We start from the raw sequence: 22,619 nt of genomic DNA on the forward strand, positions 1-22,619 counted from the left end.
AGGGACTGGAACAGAGCTAGCAGCAGATGGATCATTCGATCCAACTTTACCAGCCTCAGAGTCATTTCAAGTTTCCAGGAAGCTGTATATAAGGTTCTTGAAATAATAATCTTTTGCTTATTTTCCCCAGCAAGAGAGGAAAACTCCCAAGTCCAAGAGAACTGACTTTGGGTTCCAACTTGGGCACAACTGCCTTGTCTTTAGATCCAGCTTGCTCCTAAATGGCAGGAGTGAACACCCTTCACATATTTCCTGGTGGGAGGAAACCACCCACAGAACAAGTCATCACAGACTGCTTGTTCCTCCCAGCAGAGTGATGACAGAACACTCTATTCCCCAGGCTCTGCCTCTACTTCACTGAATCATTTGGGAACATTTACAAGTATCTGTGGGACTTTGATACTTGGATAGGTAGGAAGAGCAGAAGGGCATTCCTGGCTTGGGTTTGTTGCTTGAGTTTTTGAGTGGTCTTCCAAACTTGTGAGTAATAGGAACGATGTTTTATTCTCACTTTATAGTTTTGATGAATATAGCTTTAAAATAATTTTTAAATATGAGCTCCATTGGTCAAATATTAAACAGTCTGTGTGGAGGCTAGAAATTGAATAATCAATTTATGGTATTATCTCATCTCATCCAATTCTCTCATATCACGCAAGAAGAAATTACATCCCAAGACAACTTGAAACTACATGCCCAATGTCATATACCAATTAACTATTTGTTGATTAATTTCCCTGGTGATGAATTAATATCTTTCATCTGCTTGTTAGCTGTTGGAAGGCTCATAAGAGAAGAGTAGAAAAAGGTATCTACTCAGGTAGTTTTGGTCAAAATGGCAGAAGTGGGCATCAAGTGATGACAGAAAATTCTGCTTCAAAATGGTTATGTTATATATATATATGCATATGTGTGTGTATATATGAATATATATATAAAATCTTATCACTTTTAAAATTCAGATCCACAATGCACTATTCCCTGATTCTGTATACCTGTTCCTGGCAAGTTGCACCTTCTGATAAGTTGTTTAACTGCTAAATACCAAACCATTCTTAATGATTTCATAACCAGATTTTCTTTGATATTCTCAATCCCTTGTTGGCATTCATTCATTCAATCAACAAACATACATTATCTTTTCCACATAATTATGATATGAGAGCTAAGATCTCTGTCCTGAAGAACAGAGATGGTTAAGCAGAGTTGTTAAACAGACATTAAGCCGACTTATAAAACAATGTAAAAATACTTTAATAGTGATTTACACTGAACTGTGGAATTAGAGAGTAGCAGTTAAAGCCGCACTCATGTAGGGAGAGCATGTAGATAGGATAAGAGAGGGCTGAGGACTGTGGTATAGACCATTCAAAATTTAGAGGTTGGAGAGGAGAAAACCAGCAAAAGAGCTTAAAAAAAAAAAGCTTTGAGTGAGATAGGAGGAAACCTGGGAAATTGTGGTATTAAAAAACAAATGAAAAGATTGTTTCCATTAAGAGGAGGGGGTCAGCTATATCAAATGCTGCTGAACATTCTAAAATGGTAAGAACTGATAGTTGACCTTTATTATGCTGATTTGAGTGGGTTATAAAGAGAATGGGAGGTGTGGATGGGAGTCTTTGCTATGATCCACGTGAAGCTACAAGTTCTGCTTCACGTCAGGTTGATACCAGTGAAGGTGGTTGGTCTGAGATATATTGCAAGGGCTCCTTTGTCTGTCTGTCTGCCTCTCTCAACTTAATGGCTTGATGTGCGATGTGAAAGGAACAGAGGAATCAAGGAAGACTCACAAGTTCTTGGCCTGAGCAACTACTTGAATAGTGGTACTATTTATTGAGACGGACACTGTAATAGATGCAGGTACGTGGGAGGGTCATGTAGAAGTCAAGGAAAGAACGAAGAATTCAGTGTGGTACATATTAAGTTAAAGCTGTCTATAAGTATCTAAGTAGAGATGTCACGTAACTGGGAATACCCCATTCTGAGTCTCGGGGACCTTATTCTGAAGCTACGGGCCAGATTTGGAAACGTGAATTTGGGAATCACCGTCGGTTGAATAGCAAAGTAGAGTAGGAGTTGGAGACAGATTGAAAGGGTCAGTGGAGGATTATTTTAAGATGGGAAACATTATACCATGTTGTAAACTGAAGGGAATGACCCGGTAATTGTGCCCAGGCAAAGATGTAAGCAGAATAGTGGTGACAGGGGATGCTTGAAATTGGGATTTAAAAGGATGTTCATTTACAATGTTGAAGTATGAGAATCAAGTAGAGTGAAGGATTGTTGAGAGTGAGCAGATTTTTATTTAATTGGAGTATAGTTGATTTACAATATTGTTAGTTTCAGGTGTACTGCAAAGTGATTGTTATACATGCATATATAATATATATATATATATATATATATATATATATATATATATATATATATATATGTATTTTTTTTCAGATTCTTTTCCCTTATAGGTTATTACAAAATAGTGAGTATAGTTCCCTATGCTATACAGTAGGTCCTTGTTGGTTGTCTATTCTATATATAGTAGTGTATCTGTTTAATCCCAAACTCCTAATTTATCCCTCCCCTCCTTTCCCCTTTGGTAACCATAAGTTTGTTTTCTGTGTCTCTGGGTCTATTTCTGTTTTGCATATAAGTTTACTTCTATCTTTTTTTTTGGGGGGGTCCACATATAAGTGATATCATATGATATTTGTCTTTGTCTGGCTTACTTCACTTAGTATGATAATCTCTAAGTCCATCCATGTTGCTGCAAATGGCATTATTTCATTCTTTTTTATGGCTGAGTAGTATTCCATTGTATGTGTATACACCACATCTTCTTTATCCATTCATCTGTCAATGAACATTTAGGTTGCTTCCATGTCTTGGCTATTGTAAATAGTGCTGCAGTGAACATTGGGGTGCATTGTCTTTTCGAATTGTGGTTTTCTCCAGATATGAAAAGTGGACAGATTATTAAACTGAGTACTCAGTTGTTGATAAGTCATCTAGATTGATAACAAAATCTTCCAGAAAGATGACAGAAATACCATCTTAAAACTCTCAGTAAATGGGGCAAATGTCCTAGATGTTGATGTCCTACATAGTCTGATAGCATGCTCTTCAAAGGACAGAGGAAACAAGATCTGAAAGCAGGAATGAAGAACATGAAGGAAATTTACACCATCGTCAAGACTATGTTCCTAATTCAATGGGCAAAAAAGAACAAGCCACAACTTGAGACGGTGACAAAGGAAGCTATGTCCAGGTTTCAATTAGAGAAAGAATTGAAGGGACATTCAGTGAAGAGCTTCAGATAAAGGGGATTTGGTGGGTTCCAATCCATGAATTCCAGAGGGCACAAGGGTTAGGAGAGTCCTGAAAGGGTGGGAGACTGGGCCAGATGAGGCAACATTCACTGCTATATGAGCATGGCTCTAGGGCATGATGGGATTAATCCTGTGGTCTCCTAGGGCAAGAAATGTAAATCAGTTCTCTTTGAGTGTCAGCCTCTCAGTACTGATCTCTTAGTTTGTGAAGAGAGGTGAGTGGTTCTGAGGCTCATGGTAATTATCTTTTTGAGAATATAAGGAGCTCTGGGGGCTTCCTTTTCAAACATCTATGAATGGCATTACAGCTGGAAAAGGGACAGGTCTTCCTGGAGCCCATGGCTCTATGTAGACTTCTCTTAAATCCTGCTACTAGGGAAGGCATTACATATAGAAGATAGAGGGGAGAAAGGCAAGCCTGGATACTATGTGAGATCTTACGAAGGCTTGAACAAAGGCTGTGATAACAAGAATCCAGAGGGAGACATAGAGATCGTGAGATCCCTTGTGGACCCAGAATGCCTTGGAGCTGTTGTCTCATTATGAAGTTCTCTTCTTGACCACAGGGCTCATTCAGAAGTGGTGGCCAAGGCTAGAGCTACAGCCTGTAATTATAACCTTGAAATTAAGTCCATAGTTAAGGGAATTTCCAAAGTCTGATATGAACCTCTAACTAGTCTCAGGGAAATCTGCATTCTCATGGTCACAGAATTATTTTATTCTCATACTCCCCAAATATATCTACTTCTCAATAATCCAAACTAAGTAATCTCAAGATGACATGGGTTATCTACAAAATAAGTGTCAAATTTATCTCCTCTGAGAAAAACTATTGCATTGGTTGTTGATTCATCTTCTTTACTTGACAGTTCTTGCCAGAACAATGACAAGAGGCAACATGAAGAGAAGAAAAAAAAAAAAACTGACCAATATGGGTATTGATTGTTCTATATACATTTTTCATTAAATTTTCCCAACAACCCTATGAAGTTACTATTTCATACTCATTACAGAGATGAGGAAACAGATTATCAGAGGAATTTGAAAATTTCCCCAAGGAGGTGTCAGAAAAGCAGCAGAGCTGATTAAAACCTGGAGTTATCTGATCTGAAAACACTTGCTCTTTTAACCACATACCAACCAAGAATACTAGCTAAGCCAACTGCACGTTCCTTTCCCAATAACCAAGCAAGCAACTAACAGTTAAAGATTATTTACTCAGGGTAAAATGCTGTGCTGGGATCTATGAGAAATACAGAGGTAAATAAAGCACAGTCTCTATTCCGCAGTATGAACTACCAATTTGGCAAGACAGCCTGTTTGCGTTGAGGTGCAAAAAGTTAAATAATTCCAGAGGACAAAGATGTAATCATTATCACTGCTCTGAGTATCATGTATGGTTGAATTTGCTCAAGTGAAAGAAAATGTGATGTAATATTAATGTAACAAAGCCAATTTTTTTCTCATTTTGACTATTTAAAAAATTTTGAAACTCTGATAACATTTCAGTATGTTAATTTTTGTCTCTTCAATACATTGGTTTTGGTCTTGTTTTGTTTTGTTCCTGCAAAATTGAGTTCTTGATGCGTATATAGTTTCACATCCTCTTGTTTTTTTCAGTTAAACTAGATAATATAAGCAATTTCCCATGTTAATGGCAGTTCTTTATACACATAACGATTAATGACATAGTAATCATGATACAAGGGAACTGAAGAGAGAGGAGGGCCTCTCAGGCACAGGAGACTATGCAATCCAGAATGAGGATTCACTTTGGGCCAAGTCAGAGTTGGCAAGACAGGTTCCAAGCGGTCCTGGGGAGGGGTTAACTAGATGAGTCAGCAGAGGCCACATGACATAACTTCTGCCCTGTCAGTCCACTGGACTATTTGGGCCTGCCACCTGATTTGTGTCCCTTCCCAAAGGACTCTCTGTGGGTCAAGCCAGTGGATGCCAAAGCAAGGTCATTCAAGCATCAGAGAATACATTTCCAGAAGCAGATTTATTTACTAATGGGGAAGGCATCCACTATAACAGAGGGAACAAACGAGTTTTTCTTTACAAACCTGTCCCTGACCCTTGCTTTTAGCAAGGGTTCCCACTTTCCTTGGCAAGCTTTTTCCTGCTCTAAAGCCAAGTACAACTGAGCAGGCAGGGAGCATATCCTCACTGGCTGTGCAAGGCTGGTGGCTGAGGTCACACATGCCATTGTAGAATGGAAGTTTGGGGATATATGAATAAAGCAGCACCATTATCTAAAATCTGGATGACTTTCACAGTGTTGTGTTTGAGAAAGTGGTAGCTAGGTGAAAATTCAACATTATAGTACAGAAGCAGCAATTTGAGGACTGAACTGCTTGACAGCCCTTGCTGCCACTACAAAGCAAAATCTTTGTGATAAACAGAAACTGACTTTCAGCTGAGGTCAGTGGAGGAGCAAGATTACTGGGGGAATGTTATTTTTTTTGTAATACATTATTCTTTCCTTCAAGCCCTGATCCTTTATGGAGTTTGATATTTCATGAATGTTGTTGAGCATGATTTTGGAGGTTTCCTCCTTGTGAGATTTTGTACTGTCAGAGTTGATGCTTTTATTATAATTCACACATACAAGATACAAGGCATTACCAAAGAGAACTTTTTTTTTACTCAAAAATTAAACTAAAAATTAAATGTAGTTTCTAAACTTTATTTTGCCATTATGAATTCTAGCATATGAAATAATTCTGTAAATTTTAGAAATATAATCATCTCTGTATGATTTTTGTCTTATGTTATCATAGAAATTTTTATAAACATTTATTTGCTCCCAGAAGATATTCCTAAAGTTAACTTTCTAAAGTTAGCTGGCTAAAAGACCTACCATTAGTATAGATATTAACTCTCCACCCTTTGCCTTAAATTTTAATTAATTGAGATTTCTTAATAATTGCTTTTTTAAACATAAAATTAACAGTCATCACAATTAATTTTTGCAGTAATTTATTATTGCAACAGTAATTGTATATTTATACTTCAACTGAATGACAGAATTTTAATATATAAATCATATAGGAAGACCCTTATTGACAATTGCACCTGGAATGCTCATCTGTAATTAAACGAAAATATTCAAATGTCTATAATAAACCTGAACAACTTGACTTGTTAAAATGCTGATTAGAAATGATTGTCTACATGTCATGTGATCAGTGATTATGCATAAGTTTAGGGATGCAAGACATGCTGCTGAAGTAGGTATTTGACTATTCGTTCATTTCTCTAAACTTGAAGAATAAACTAATGCAATTTCAAGTAGATGCCATGGAAGGAATTCAGTCACAGTTTAGTGGTTTTAACTCTAGCTTTGCTACTTTAGTTCTGTACATATTTATTTAGCACCTACTATATGCTGAGAATGCAATCAAATACTGACACATCAACTAGTAAGAAGGAGGCCTTTGTTCTCCATGTGCTGATAGTCTGGGAAGTTTACACAATTTACACAGCTTCTCTAAACTTCTGTCTCCTTTCTTACTCTGTGAGCCTCACAACTATACTAATAAATGTCAAATGAGATGATGGGGACAGCCTGTATTTCTTGTGCCATGTAAATAATGTATTTATTAATATCCTAATTGTCCCAACCATCTTACAGGGCAGATAGTGCAGCTTAATTGTCATGGGAACATGCTTAGAGTCCAGAGCCTAGGTGTGAATCCTGGTTGTTGTGTGACTTTGGGTAAGCAACTTAACCCCACTGCTCTTAGATTTACTACAAAATTGTGACAATTAGATTACTTCTGGACTTCCCTGGTGGTGCAGTGGTTAAGAATCCCCCTGCCAAGGCAGGGGACACGGGTTTGAGCCCTGGTCCGGGAAGATCCCCCATGCTGTGGAACACCTAAGCCCGTGCGCCACAACTACTGAGCCTGTGCTCTAGGGTCCGTGAGCCACAACTACTGAGCCCACGCACCGCAACTACTGAAGCCTGCACACCTAGAGCCCGTGCTCCACAAGAGAAGCCACCACAATGAGAAGCCCACGCACCACAACGAAGAGTAGCCCCTGCTCGCAGCAGCTAGAGAAAGCCCGCGCACAGCAACAAAGACCCAATGCAGCCATAAATAAATAAATAAATAAATAAATAAATAAATAAATAAATAAATAAATAAATAAATAAATTCATTTTAAAAAGCAATTAGATCACTTCCTTCATTGACAATTAAATAACAGATTATAGAATTCAGCATAGAATCTAGCACATAATAAGTATTCTGCTGAGGTTAACAGTTATTAAAATTCAGTGCAATTGATCCCCAATTAAAAATAAGGGAATGCAGAGAGGTTATATAATTTATTCAAGGCCACACAATAAATTGCAGAGATGAGACTCAGCCAAAGCCCTTATTTTTTACATTTTGGGTCTCTAAACATATTGTTATAGATGTAACTGTTGGATGAATTTGAAGGATACTTATTATATTAATCAGTGCTTTTAAACTTTCTCCTTGGCTGGGTAGGTCCTCCAGTCCAATTTCTTTGCTTGCCATCCACATCCCAGAACACCAGATTGAATCATCCAGAGTGTGGGTGTGGCCTGGTGAAGGGTGAGACCACATTAGTCCTTGGTCTCCAGCTGCCTCTCCATTGAGAAAGAAACAGTTATCTCATTGAGACAGGGACCTTGCTTGGGTAGGTGAGCCAGGCTCCCAAAAATTGTAAAGCTGGGTCCACTCATTGAATTGTGAATCCTGTCGTCCTCTCCCTCTCACTGAGCCAAACCTGAAAGCTGAGCTCTTTGTGTCTAATCTGTTTGTATGTGTGTTTTTAATTAGCTTGTTGAATTACTCTCTTAAAGATGGCGGAGAAGTCTCAAGGAGACCAGGAAAAGAGCAGGAGAGACATGCTGAGGTCCACCAAGAGGACATGGGCTCCCCTGGATGAGCAGCTGCCCCCTGGCTCTGAGGAGGAGAGCCACAGTCTCACCACCCCCATGCTGGGTGAGAACGGGCCCTCAGGGCTATTTGAATCCAACCTACTGTGAGTGGTGAGGGATATGGGGGTTTGGGGCTGGGGGCAAATGATTTTGGAACAAACACTTGACTTTGAAGATACCAGTATTCCTGGCATGATACCAGAAACTTCTATGAAATGGGCACATCTGACTTGCCCTACAAGCACCTAAGACACAGACCTTCTTGATGGAAACAGACCAACTAACGAATGAACTCTGCTTCCTTTCCACTCCAAGATCCCCTCATCCTAAGTCCCCAGGATCATAAAGCTATGTGGAGTCCATGCCAGAGACATGAAGCTTCTTGTAGGACATCAAACATTTTATTGAAAGGCTTTTATTTGCTGGATCTTGCACAAGGTGTTGATAATAATTTTAATTGTTTAAAGAGTAATAAGTAAGAAAACACTTCTCCCTTCACTGTGATTTTTTGTTTGTTTGATTTTTTATGATGTAACTGTTTGATGGCTTTTCTTCTTTGCCCACCACCAATTTATTCTATCCCTTCACAGTACCTCAGTTGAAGACTAAGCACCTCCCATGTCCACTTGGCCTTTTTGGTTCACCAGACACCTTGTGAGGGGGTAATTCAGGTACCTCACTGCTTCGTAGGATAAAGTCAAAGAAAATAAGCCCAGAGTAACCTGTAACCAACCAGAATGGAAACAAATATTTACAGGAAAACTACTTTTATATCCTTTCCTTTTTGCCTGTTGACTATTTGTTGAGCCAGTGATAAAGATCCACCTTAAAAGACTAGATGCCTTTTTAACACAGGGTGCCTTTGGCAATTCTGGGACTGTAGTGCAATTTGCCCCTGGAATGAATGCAAATTTGGTTTCTAACCTGGCAGAGAACTCCTTGCAAATGAACATCACTGGCTAGCTGCCTCATGTAAATGTGATTCAGTAAGGAGAGGCTCCATGAGATTTATATCCAACAAGAGAAAGACAAAAGTCTCCTATGCTTTTTTACCCTTTGTATTCACACCAGGTAATTTAAAAATTATTCTAACATCTCTTGCTCTTTGGTGATTTTTTTCCTTTTCACATTTTTTTCTTTCTCTCTCTCTTTTTTTTTTTAAGTTAGTCTTTTGGCAAGTTTACACTTCATTTTCAGGAAAAGCTGATTATGGAAAACCGGAAGTTTTGCCTTGGGGAAAAAATGAATATGCTTATAGAAGCATGTGACTAAATACTAGGAAACAGACCTATTGGGTGGTGGCTGAATAACAGGGTGAGATCACTTTAGCTGGTTATGCTTTGACTGACTGGTCTGTTTCTCATTAGTAGAAGATTCCAAACAAGAAAGTATTCAACACTGGCTGGACTCTGAATTCTTGTAAGTGTTTCTTTATGCCCTTACCCATCCTTCTTGCAAAGATCCATGAAAACATTATGGGTAATTCTTCTGAGACAGGTGTGACATGTAGGGATTTTCATTTTAACTGGGTGTTTGAAGGATTACTCTGTTATTGCAAAAGTTATATATCGGTTTAGAAGTACAAAATAGAATAATATTATTTCAGTCCCCAGCTGTTCATTGGTTTCCAAAAGTCCTCTTGTAATAAAGCCTAACTGCATAACTCTGTTTAATTAAGGAGCAATTTAGCATAATTTATTTACACACATTGTTTGACTCACAATACTTTTGTTTCTTTATAGTGTCTCTGCAAATGAAAACCTTCAGCCAGTCATCAACAACATTGGTAAGACCAGAGAACCCAGAAGCAGTTATGCTTTGTGGACCTGAGTAGGAGATGTATTAAAATGTTTGTGTGAATAAATCTTTTAAAAATGAGAATTATCAGAGGTTCCTAGAAATGGAAAAAAAATCTCAGAAACCATTCAGTTCACTTTCTTTAATACTTAAGGCAAGCTCAGAAAGGATAGGTGTTATCCAGCAGCAAGTTGGGGGCTAGAAACAAGGACTCTTGCCATATCATTAGCTCAGACTCTAACAGAAAACTCACTGGGTCTGTGAAGACATTTTGCAAGGATGTAATTACAGAAATGAAAATGAAATTGTTTAATTTTTCCTCACACTGTATTGTACTTTTATTTCTAAATCTAGTTTCTTTCTATTCTTCAGTCTTAAAATTATATTGTCTCTTTCTAATGATGCATTTGTTCTCAAAAACAACAGATGACTGAATTCTATAGCAAACAGTACAAATATGTATTTCCAAAGCAGAAAATATATCACATTTGTTACATTGAGATTTGATAAGAACATTACAAGAAGAAAAAGAAATTTAACTACAGGTCTCACAGTTTACATCTTCATTAAATCAAATACGGTATTTCATAGAATGTAAGCCTCCTCAATCATAAAATACACCCACATTTTAAGTACCACTCCAATAGGAAAATAAAGCAGCCATCCTTGTCATCCCTGTCAATTATAACTAGGCATTATAGTAGGCAACATTGACTACTAGACACATCCTGATTTCATAGATGTTAAAATGTGAAAACAGTGTGTTTTAAAATTGATGTAATGCCCTAAATAATGCATGTAAAAATAACATAAATAAGGAGTTTAATGATTAGAGGGAAAATTATTAGTCTAATTGCTACTTACTTGGCTGGTTTTAATTACTTCACTTCCTTCGCTGCCACTTAAATTAAGATTGACCATTGGCTACAAACCAGTTTAAATTTAGGAATTTTTACTTTAAAAATCTAGGTATATCGTTCAAATTTCCTCCTTTGCCAAGATTCTTTATTTTTTTTAATATAAAAGTTCCATGATGCCAAAAATCTCGAAGATGTTTGCCAATAAATTGAATTTAAGTACCTTTGTTCCTGACAGTTTAGTCTCATGAAAAGGCAGGAAGTTAAGAAATATAGCCAGCATTTAATATCCCTCTGATACTTCATCTTGCCCAGGTTATAGTAGGAGGTCTGGCACCAGTTCTGGGGTTGTCAGTAACTATATTAAAAGCTTCACTTCCCAGAAATTAAGACAAATCATGGCCCTTCCTCCTTTGAATCAAGTCAATGAAGTAAAAGCGTGAGGTGAAGAGTTGGAGGAGAGAAGGGTAACAAGATGACTCTGAGATCAGACATGCGCAGTTTCTATTTGCCAGGTCCTTTGTCTTTAGCGAAGTTTTTAATAATAATGGAATAGCTTCTTACAAGTTTAATTGAGCCTTCACTTTTACAAGGCCCTTCCTCATCTATCATATTTTAAACTCAGTAACCTGTGTGGTAGCAAGGCTGGTGTTCATCTGTGTTTGCAGGTGGAGAATGTGGGTGATCAAGTGCCACTATTTTTAGTTACAGCTGGTTGGAGGTGTGTGGAGGGACCTGTGGCTGGGCATTCTCTCAGCCCCTCTGTGTGCTGGTTTTGCTGCAATGAGCTCAAGGCACCCTGAGTTTAGGGAAGCCAAGGACCACACCAGGAAGTGGAAACTATAACAGTAGTAGAAGAAACTGGAGACCTGAAGGTCATGAGAGGTGTGTCAGAGAGAAAACTGTGGTGAAACAAAAGGAACTGAAGAAGAGAAAGAAAAGTAGTCTCTGCTAGAGGGAAAATCCTGTAAAAGCTCCCACAATCTCAGTATGATGTAGAGTGGTGCATTCGTTCCTAGGTAAGCCATAACCAATTACCACAAACTTGGTGGCTTAAATCAGAAATTTGTTTTCTCACAGTTCTGAAGGCTGAAAGTCTGAAATCAGAGTGTCAGCAAGGTTCTCTTTTAAGGAAACATTTTAAAGTTCTTTAAATCCTGCAACCTTTTGGGGGCACTATATAGTTCAATCAATCATTATATCTTCTAAGGGAAGAAAAATAATACAGTGTCAGGTGGGAAATTATTATATATAAGTATGTTTCACTGTAGTGATTTTTCTTTTATTTCAAGTATATTTTCTTAGAGTTTCAGGTTTGATTCTCTTGTATGTGCTTTAATATCAGTCACTATGGCAACAAGATTTTAAATGCTGTCTGTAGTATAAGTAAAGGGAAAAATGGAGAGAATAAAACCTTAAAAGAACAACAAAAAAAAAGTGTCAGCAAGGTTATTCTCTCTCTGAAGGTTCTAAGGGAAGAATCCTTCCTGGCCTCCTTCTTGTGGTTCCCATCAAACCCTGGCATTCCTTGACTGGTAGCTACATCATTGCATGCTCTGCTTCTGTTTTCACATGGCTGTCTTTTCCCTGTGAGTCTTCTCTATTCTCTTAAGGACCCCAGTCATTGGCTTTAGGATTTATGGCTCACCCTTATCCAGTATGACCTCACCTTTACTAATTATATCTGCAGAGACCCTATTTCCAGATAAAGGATACATTCTGATATGAAATTTCAGATACTGAAATGAAATTTGAGGGGGATACTACTGAACTGACAACAAGTAGAAACCACTCTGAGGCTGGTTTCCCTCAGTGATCATTCTGAGGCTTTATACATTAAAGTAGTAACAAGATCCAAGTGCCTGCTCATCTTCCAGGTGACCCAGTACCTCCCATGGAAAGCATTCTAGTGGACCTCAAATAAAATGAAGAGGTGGAATAAGGCTTCAGTGGCCCTACTGCTGATTTCCTCCTATGTCTTGAGATGGCCACGGTCAGGTCTTGGCTTCTAATGTTGATTTTTTGGCTTTCATGCTGCTCTGCAGCTACCTAAAGTCTAATTTTTTTTAAAGTCTAATTTTTATTAAACTGGAATCTGGTTGGCCTATCTTGTTCACCACCATTATGATAGGTAGAGCTCCCAGAGGGGAATGAAATTAGTACATGTGGAGAGCACACAGCCTAGGTACTTTCTGTGTATATTATCTCATTTACCAGAACCATCTTCTGAGGTGGATATTATCATTATTAACTTTTTCAAAGAGGAAAATGAGACTCAGAAAGGTTAAGTAACTTGCCCAAAGTAACCCAGTTAGTAGATAAGTGAGTTGAGATTTGAACATGAGTCTATCTGACTCTGCAGCCACGTTTTCTCTCTAGAGGACTATAGTATAATTTACTATCCGTGTTATGCATGGACACTCCTGGAAGTATCCTGGGAGGAAAGCTCTGCATCAGTGTCCCTGCTAGAAAAGTCAAAGCATGAACAATGTTGGTCAGTTCACTAGCATCTACTTCTCCCTCCAGGTCTTCTGACTCTTGTGCACCAGATTTTACAGTCATAACTCAGTCCTCTTGAATTTAAATGTTTTGAAGTAGGACAACGCTAATTTTTTAAATGTCAGTCAAGTATCCGTAGAAATGAAAAATGGCCACATCTGGATCTTAAAATAAAAAAGATGCATCAAATTAGTTTTCTAGAAAGTCATAAGAAGCCCATTCTACCTTAACTCCAGAAATTTTAAATTATGAGAAACTAAACGCTTGGAAAATCGACATGAGTGAGATACTAGTGTTTAAGAGTTAGAAAATTCCATGGTTATTGTTTTTTTTCCTGAGGTTCACTAGGTTTCTGATCCCTATACATTTCAGACTCAAAATTATAATTAGTAATAATTAGTAATTATCATATATTGAGTGCCTGTTGCATATTTAAAAAATACTGTGAAGTATTTCTCAAGCAAGGTGATTGATTAACCTCATTAAATATTGAAAAAACAGAGACTTGGTAAAGTTAAGAGATTTACCTAAAACCACATAAAGCCAAAGCCGTGGACACATGATTTGAATTCCGTTTGATTTCAAAGTTCATGCTTTTTTTTTTTTACCAGAAACCAATATACTGCATACTGGTGTAAATCCATGGCCATTAATTTTATCCCTAGCTTTTCCTTATTTGTGTGAGCCAAGCTTGGATGGCAAAAAGGGACACTTCCATTTAAGGGTTTTTTTTGTATTGATAAAACCTTATTTCATTTACACTTGAGGTACATAAAGAAGATTTAAATATTATTAATTAAAAATAATTGTAGAGAGGGCAGAAAGCAGAAGCAAGAAGTACTACAATCCTGCAGCCTGTGGAACAAAAACCACATTCACAGATTCACAGAAAGATAGACAAGATGAAAAGGCAGAGGGCTATGTACCAGATGAAGGAACAAGATAAAACCCCCAAAAATCAACTAAATGAAATGGACATAGGCAATCTTCCAGAAAGAGAATTCAGAACAACGATAGGGAAGAAGCTCCAGGACCTCAGAAAAAGAACGGAGGCAAAGATCGAGAAGATGCAAGAAATGTTTAACAAAGATCTACAAGAATTAAAGAACAAACAAACAGAGATGAACAATACAATAACTGAAATGAAAAATACACTAGAAGGAATCAATAGCAGAATAACTGAGGCAGAAGAATGGATAAGTGAACTGGAAGACAGAATGGTGGAATTTACTGCTGTGGAACAGAATAAAGGAAGAAGAATAAAAAGAAAGGAGGACAGCCTAAGACACCACTGGGACAACATTAAACGCAACAACATTCACATTATAGGGGTCCCAGAATGAGACAAGAAAGAGAAAGGACCTGAGAAAATATTTGAAGAAATTATAGTAGAAAACTTCCCTAACGTGGAAAAGGAAATAGCCACCCAAGTCCAGGAAGCACAGAGAGTCCCATACAGAATAAACCCAAGGAAAAGCACGCCGAGACACATAGTAATCAAATTGGCAAAAATTAAAGACAGAGAAAAATTATTGAAAGCAGCAAGGGAAAAATGACAAATAACATACAAGGGAACTCCCATAAGGTTAACAGCTGATTTCTCAGCAGAAACTCTACAAGCCAGAAGGGAGTGACATGATATATTTAAAGCGATGAAAGAGAAGAACCTACAGCCAAGATTACTCTACCCAGCAAGGATCTCATTCAGATTCAATGGAGAAATCAAAGCTTTACAGACAAGCAAAAGCTAAGAGAATTCAGCACTACCAAACCAGCTCTACAACAAATGCTAAAGGAACTTCTCTAAGTGGGAAACACAAGAGAGGAAAAGGACCTACAAAACAAACCCAAAACAATTAAGAAAATGGTCATAGGAACATACATATCAATAATCACCTTAAACGTGAATGGATTAAATGCTCCAACCAAAAGACACAGGCTTGCTGAATGGATACAAAAACAAGACCCATATATATGCTGTCTACAAGAAACCCACTTCAGACCTAGGGACACATACAGACTGAAAGTGAGGAGATGGAAAAAGATATTCCATGCAAATGGAAATCAAAAGAAAGCTGGAGTAGCAATTCTCATATCAGATAAATTAGACTTTAAAATAAAGAATGGTACAAGAGACAAGGAAGGACACTACGTAATGATTAAGGGATCAATCCAAGAAGAAGATATAACAATTATAAATATATATGCACCCAACATAGGAGCACCTCAATACGTAACGCAACTGCTAACAGCTCTAAAAGAGGAAATTGACAGTAACACAATAATATTGGGGGGCTTTAATACCTCACACCAATGTACAGGTCATCCAAACAGAAAATTAATAAGGAAACACAAGCATTAAATGACACAATGGACCAGACAGATTTAATTGATATTTATAGGACATTCCACCCAAAAACAGCAGATTATACTTTCTTCTCAAGTGCACACAGAACATTCCCCAGGATAGGTCACATCTTGGGTCACAAATCAAGCCTCAGTAAATTTAAGAAAATTGAAATCATATCAAACATCTTTTCTAACCACAATGCTATGAGATTAGAAATGAATTACAGGGAATAAAAAAGGGAAGAACACAAACACATGGAGGCTAAACAATACATTACTAAATAACCAAGAGATCACTGAAGAAATCAAAGAGGAAATCAAAAAAATACCTAGAGACAAATGACAATGAAAACACGACAATCCAAAACCTATGGGATGCAGCAAAAGCAGTTCTAAGAGGGAAGTTTATAGCTATACAAGCCTACCTCAAGAAACAAGAAAAATCTCAAAAAAACAATCTAACATTACACCTAAAGGAACTAGAGAAAGAAGAACAAACAAAACCCAGAGTTAGCAGGAGGAAAGAAATCATCAAGATCAGAGCAGAAATAAATGAAATAGAAACAAACAATAGCAAAGATCAATAAAACTAAAAACTGGTTCTTTGAGAAGATAAACAAAATGGATAAACCATTAGCTAGACTGATGAAGAAAAAAGGGAAAGGACTCAAATCAATAAAATTAGAAATGAAAAAGGAGAAGTTACAACAGACACCACAGAAGTAGAAGTACAAAGCATCCTAAGAGACTACTACAAGCAACTCTATGCCAATAAAATGGACAATTTGGAAAAAATGGACAAATTCTTAAAAAGGTATAACCTTCCAAGACTGAATCAGGAAAAAATAGAAAATATTAACAGACCAATCACAAGTAAAAAAATTGAAACTATGATTAAAAATCTTCCAACAAACAAAAGTCCAGGACCAGATGGCTCCACCGGTGAATTCTATCAAACATTTAGAGAAGAGCTAACACCCATTCTTCTCAAACTCTTCCAAAAAATTGCAGAGGAAGGAACACTCCCAAACTCATTCTATGAGGCCACCATCACCCTGATACTAAAACCAGACAAAGATACTACAAAAAAAAAGAAAATCACAGACCAATATTACTGATGAATATAGATGCAAAAATGCTCAAAAAAATACTAGCAAACAGAATCCAACAACACATTAAAAGGATCATACACCATAATCAAGTGGGATATATCTGAGGGATGCAAGTATTCTTCAATATACACATCTGGGTAAAAATTAAATAATAATGAAATTAGTACCCCAAATTTGATAGATTATTGCCTCCGTCTTGGTGACACAGGGTCTATTGCAAAGCATCGCCCATAAGTATTTCTGGGATTCATCAGAAGATGCCTCACACGTTTTCATGAATGAGTTCATTTCCATTGTCACTGCTTCTACTCCAACAGATTCCCCTGGGTGTCAACATATGGACAATTCATGTTTCATCACTCCCTAAGCATCATTTTTTCTTTTCTTTTTTTTTTAACATCTTTATTGGAGTATAATTGCTTTACAATGGTGTGTTAGTTTCTGCTTTATAACAAAGTGAAATAGTTATGCATATCTCTTCCCTCTTGCATCTCCCTCCCTCCCACCCTCCCTATCCCACCCCTCTACGTGGTCACAAAGCACCGAGCTGATCTCCCTGTGCTACGCAGCTGCTTCCCACTAGCTATTTTATGTTTGGTAGTGTATATATGTCCATGCCACTGTCTCATTTTGTCCCAGCTTACACTTCCCCCTCCCCGTATCCTCAAGTCCATTCTCTAGTAGGTCTGCATCTTTATTCCCATCTTGCCCCTAGGTTCTTCATGATCTTTTTTTTTCCTAGATTCCATATATATGTGTTAACATACGATATTTGTTTTTCTCTTTCTGACTTATTTCACTCTGAATGACAGTCTCTAGGTCCATCCACCTCATTACACATAACTCAGTTTCATTCCTTTTTATGGCTGAGTAATATTCCATTGTATATATGTGCCACATCATCTTTATCCATTCATCTGTTGATGGACACTTAGATTGCTTCCATGTCCTGGCTATTGTAAATAGACCTGCAATGAACATTTTGGTACATGACTCTTTTTGAATTATGGTTTTCTCAGGGTATATGCCCAGTAGTGGGATTGCTGGGTTGTATGGTAGTTCTATTTTTAGTTTTTTACAGAACCTCCATACTGTTCTCCATAATGGCTGTTATCAATTTACATTCCCACCAACAGTGCAAGAGGGTTCCCTTTTCTTCACACCCTCTGATGATGACCATTCTGACCGGTGTGAGATGATACCTCATTGTAGTTTTGACTTGCATTTCTCTAATGATTAATGATGTGGAACATTCTTTCATGTGTTTGTTGGCAATCTGTATATCTTCTGTGGAGAAATGTCTATTTAGGTCTTCTGCCCATTTTTGGATTGGGTTGTTTGGTTTTTTGATATTGAGCTGCATGAGCTGCTTGTAAATTTTGGAGATTAATCCTTTGTCAGTTGCTTCATTTGCACATACTTTCTCCCATTCTGAGGGTTGTCTTTTGGTCTTGTTTATGGTTTCCTTTGCTGTGCAAAAGCTTTTTAAGTTTCATTAGGTCCCATTTGTTTATTTTTGTTTTTATTTCCATTTCTCTAGGAGGTGGGTCAAAAAGGATCTGTGGTGATTTATGTCATAGGGTGTTCTGCCTATGTTTTCCTCTAAGAGTTTTACAGTGCCCCGTCTTACATTTAGGTCTTTAATCCATCTTGAGTTTATTTTTCTGTACGGTGTTAGGGAGTTTTCTAATTTCATTCTTTTACATGTAGCTGTCCAGTTTTCCCAGCACCACTTATTGAAGAGGCTGTCTTTTCTCCACTGTATATTCTTGCCTCCTTTATCAAAGATAAGGTGACCATATGTGCTTGGATTTATCTCTGGGCTTTCTATCCTGTTCCATTGATCTATATTTCTGTTTCTGTGCCAGTACCATACTGTCTTGATTACTGTAGCTTTGTAGTATAGCCTGAAGTCAGGGAGCCTGATTCCTCCAGCTCCGTTTTTCTTTCTCAAGATTGCTTTGGCTATTCGGGGTCTTTTGTGTTTCCATACAAATTGTGAAATTTTTTGTTCTAGTTCCATGAAAAATGCCAGTGGTAATTTGATAGGGATTGCATTGAATCTGTAGGTTGCTTTGGGTAGTAGAGTCATTTTCACAATGTTGATTCTTCCAATTCAAGAACATGGTATATCTCTCCATCTATTTATATCACCTTTAATTTCTTTCATCAGTGTCTTATAATTTTCTGCATACAGGTCTTTTGTCTCCTCAGTAGGTTTATTCCTAGATATTTTATTCTTTTTGTTGCAGTGGTTAATGGGAGTGTTTTCTTAATTTCACTTTCAGATTTTTTATCATTAATGTATAGGAATGCAAGAGATTTCTGTGCATTAATTTTGTATCCTGCTACTTTACCAAATTCGTTGATTAGCTCTAATAGTTTTCTGGTAGCATCTTTAGGATTCTCTATGTATAGTATCATGTCATCTGCAAACAGTGACAGCTTTACTTCTTCTTTTCTAATTTGGATTCCTTTTATTTTCTTTTCTTCTCTGATTGCTGTGGCTCAAACTTCCAAAACTATGTTGAATAAGAGTGGTGAGAGTGGGCAACCTTGTCTTGTTCCTGATCTTAGTGGAAATGGTTTCAGTTTTTCACCATTGAGGACGATGTTGGTTGTGGGTTTGTCATATATGGTCTTTACTATGTTGAGGAAAGTTCCCTCTATGCCTACTTTCTGGAGGGTTTTTATCATAAATAGGTGTTGAATTTTGTCAAAAGCTTTCTCTGCATCTATTGAGATTATCATATGGTTTTTCTCCTTCAATTTGTTAATATGGTGTATCACGTTGATTGATTTGCGTATATCGAAGAATCCTTGCATTCCTGGGCTAAACCCCACTTGATCATAGTGTATGATACTTTTAACGTGCTGTTGGATTCTGTTTGCTAGTATTTTGTTGAGGATTTTTGCATCTATGTTCGTCAGTGATATTGGCCTGTAGTTTTCTTTCTTTGTGACATCTTTGTCTGGTTTTGGTATCAGAGTGATGGTGGCCTCGTAGAATGAGTTTGGGAGTGTTCCTCCCTCTGCTATATTTTGGAAGAGTTTGAGAAGGCTAGGCATTAGCTCTTCTCTAAATGTTTGATAGAATTCGCCTGTGAAGCCATCTGGTCATGGCTTTTGTTTGTTGTAAGATTTTTAATCACAGTTTCAATTTCAGTGCTTGTGATTGGTCTGTTCCTATTTTCTATTTCTTCCTGGTTCAGTCTTGGAGGTTGTGCTTTTATAAGAATTTGTGCATTTCTTCCAGGTTGTCCATTTTATTGGCATATCATTGCTTGTCGTAATCTCTCATGATCCTTTGTATTTCTGCAGTGTCAGTTGTTACTTCTCCTTTTTCATTTTTAATTCTATTGATTTGAGTCTTCTCCCTTTTTCTCTTGATAAGTCTGGCTAATGGTTTATCAATTTTGTTTATCTTCTCAAAGAACCAGCTTTTAGTTTTATTGATCTTTGCTATCGTTTCCTTCATTTCTTTTTCACTTATTTCTGATCTCATCTTTATGATTTCTTTCCTTCTGCTAACTTTGGGGTTTTTTGTTCTTCTTTCTCTATTTGCTTCAGGTATAAGGTTAGGTTGTTTATTTGAGATGTTTCTTGTTTCTTAAGGTAGGATTGTATTGCTATAAACTTCGCTCTTAGAACTGCTTTTGCTGCATCCCATAGGTTTTGGGTCATCGTGTTATCTTTGTCATTTGTTTCTAAGCATTTTTTGATTTCCTCTTTGATTTCTTCAGTGATCTCTTGGTTATTAAGTAGTGTGTTGTGTAGCCTCCCTGTGTTTGTATTTCTTACAGATTTTTTCCTGTAATTGATATCTAGTCTCATAGTGTTTTATCGGAAAAGATACTTGATAAGATTTCAGTTTTCTTAAATTTACCAAGGCTTTATCTGTGACCCAAGATATGATCTATCCTGAAGAATGTTCCATGAGCACTTGAGAAGAATGTGTATTCTGTTGTTTTGGGGTGGAATGTCCTATAAATATCAATTAAGTCCATTTTGTTTAATGTATCATTTAAAACTTACGTTTCCTTATTTATTTTCATTTTGGATGATCTGTCCTTGGTGAAAGTGGAGTGTTAAAGTCCCCTACAATATTGTGTTACTGTCAGTTTCCCCTTTTATGGCTGTTAGCATTTGCCTTATGTATTGAGGTGCTCCTATGTTGGGTGCATAAATATTTACAATTATTATATCTTCTTCTTGGATCGATCTCTTGATCATTATGTAGTGTCCTTCTTTGTCTCTTGTAATAGCCTTTGTTTTAAAGTCTATTATGTCTGATATGAGAATTGCTGCTCCAGCTTTCTTTTGATTTCCATTTGCATGGAATATCTTTTTCCATCCCCTTACTTTCAGTCTGTATGTGTCCCTAGGTCCAAAGTGGGTCTCTTGTAGACAGCATATATACAGGTGTTGTTTTTGTATCCATTCAGCCAGTCTGTGTCTTTTGTTTGAGGCATTTAATACATTTACATTTAAGGTAATTATCGGTATGTATGCTGCTATTACCATTTTCTTAATTGTTTTGAGTTTATTATTGTAGGTCTTTTCCTTCTCTTGTGTTCCCTGCCTAGAGAAGTTCCTTTAGCATTTGTTGTAAAGCTGGTTTGGTGGTGCTGAATTCTTTTAGCTTTTGCTTGTCTGTAAAGGTTTTAATTTCTCCATCAAATCTGAATGAGATCCTTGGTGGGTAGAGTCATCTTGTTTGTAAGGTTTTCTCCTTCATCACTTTAAATATGTCCTGCCAGTCCCTTCTGGCTTGCAGAATTTCTGCTGAAAGATCAGCTGCTAACCTTATGGGGATTCCCTTATGTGTTATTTGTTGTTTTTCCCCTGCTGCTTTTAATATTTGTTCTTTGTATTTAATTTTTGATAGTTTGATTAGTATGTGTCTTTGCGTGTTTCTCCTTGGATTTATCCTGTATGGGACTCTCTGTGCTTCCTGGACTTGATTAACTATTTCCTTTCCCGTATTAGGGATGTTTTCAACTATAATCTCTTCAAATATTTTCTCAGTCCCTTTCTTTTTTTCTTCTTCTTCTGCAACCCCTATAATTCGAATATTGGTGCCTTTAATGTTATCCCAGAGGTCTCTGAGACTTGTCCTCAATTCTTTTCATTCTTTTTTCTTTATTCTGCTCTGCAGTAGTTATTTCCACTATTTTATCTTCCAGGTCACTTATCCGTTCTTCTGCCTCAGTTATTCTGCTATTGATCCCTTCTAGAGAATTTTTAATTTCATTTATTGTGTTGTTCATCACTGTTTGTTTGCTCTTTAGTTCTTCTAGGTCCTTGTTAAACATTTCTTGTATTTTCTCCATTCTATTTCCAAGGTTTTGGATCATCTTTACTATCATTATTCTGAATTCTTTTTCAGGTAGAGTGCCTATTTCCTCTTCATTTGTTTGGTCTGGTGGGTTTTTGCCTTGCTCCTTCATCTGCTATGTGTTTCTCTGTCTTCTCATTTTGCTTAACTTACTGTGTTTGGGGTCTCCTTTTCGCAGGCTGCAGGTTCGTAGTTTCTGTTGTTTTTGGTGTCTGTCCCCAGTGGCTAAGTTTGGTTCAGTGGGTTGTGTAGGCTTCCTGGTGGAGGGGACTAGTGCCTCTGTTCTGGTGGATGAGGCTGGATCTTGTCTTTCTGGTGGACAGGTCCACGTCTGGTGGTGTGTTTTGGGGTGTCTGTGGCCTTATTATGATTTTAGGCAGCCTCTGTGCTAATGGATGGGGTTGTGTTCCTGTCTTGCTAGTT

The 22,619-nt window shown here is 37.3% G+C and overlaps 1 protein-coding gene across 1 annotated transcript in view; it reads left to right on the forward strand.

Moving 5' to 3' along the window:
• The window catches only part of ITPRID1 (ITPR interacting domain containing 1), a 100,537-nt gene that overhangs the window by 19,692 nt on the left and 58,226 nt on the right, over window positions 1–22,619 (forward strand). Inside the window, 3 exon segments of the mRNA XM_081244330.1 lie at window positions 8,167–8,308; window positions 9,612–9,663; window positions 9,987–10,030. Coding sequence (XP_081100456.1) covers window positions 8,167–8,308; window positions 9,612–9,663; window positions 9,987–10,030 — 238 coding nt within the window.

Source organism: Mesoplodon bidens (assembly GCF_964165515.1).
Source record: "Mesoplodon bidens genome assembly, chromosome: 9".
In the NCBI taxonomy this organism is placed as follows: Eukaryota; Metazoa; Chordata; class Mammalia; order Artiodactyla; family Ziphiidae; genus Mesoplodon; species Mesoplodon bidens.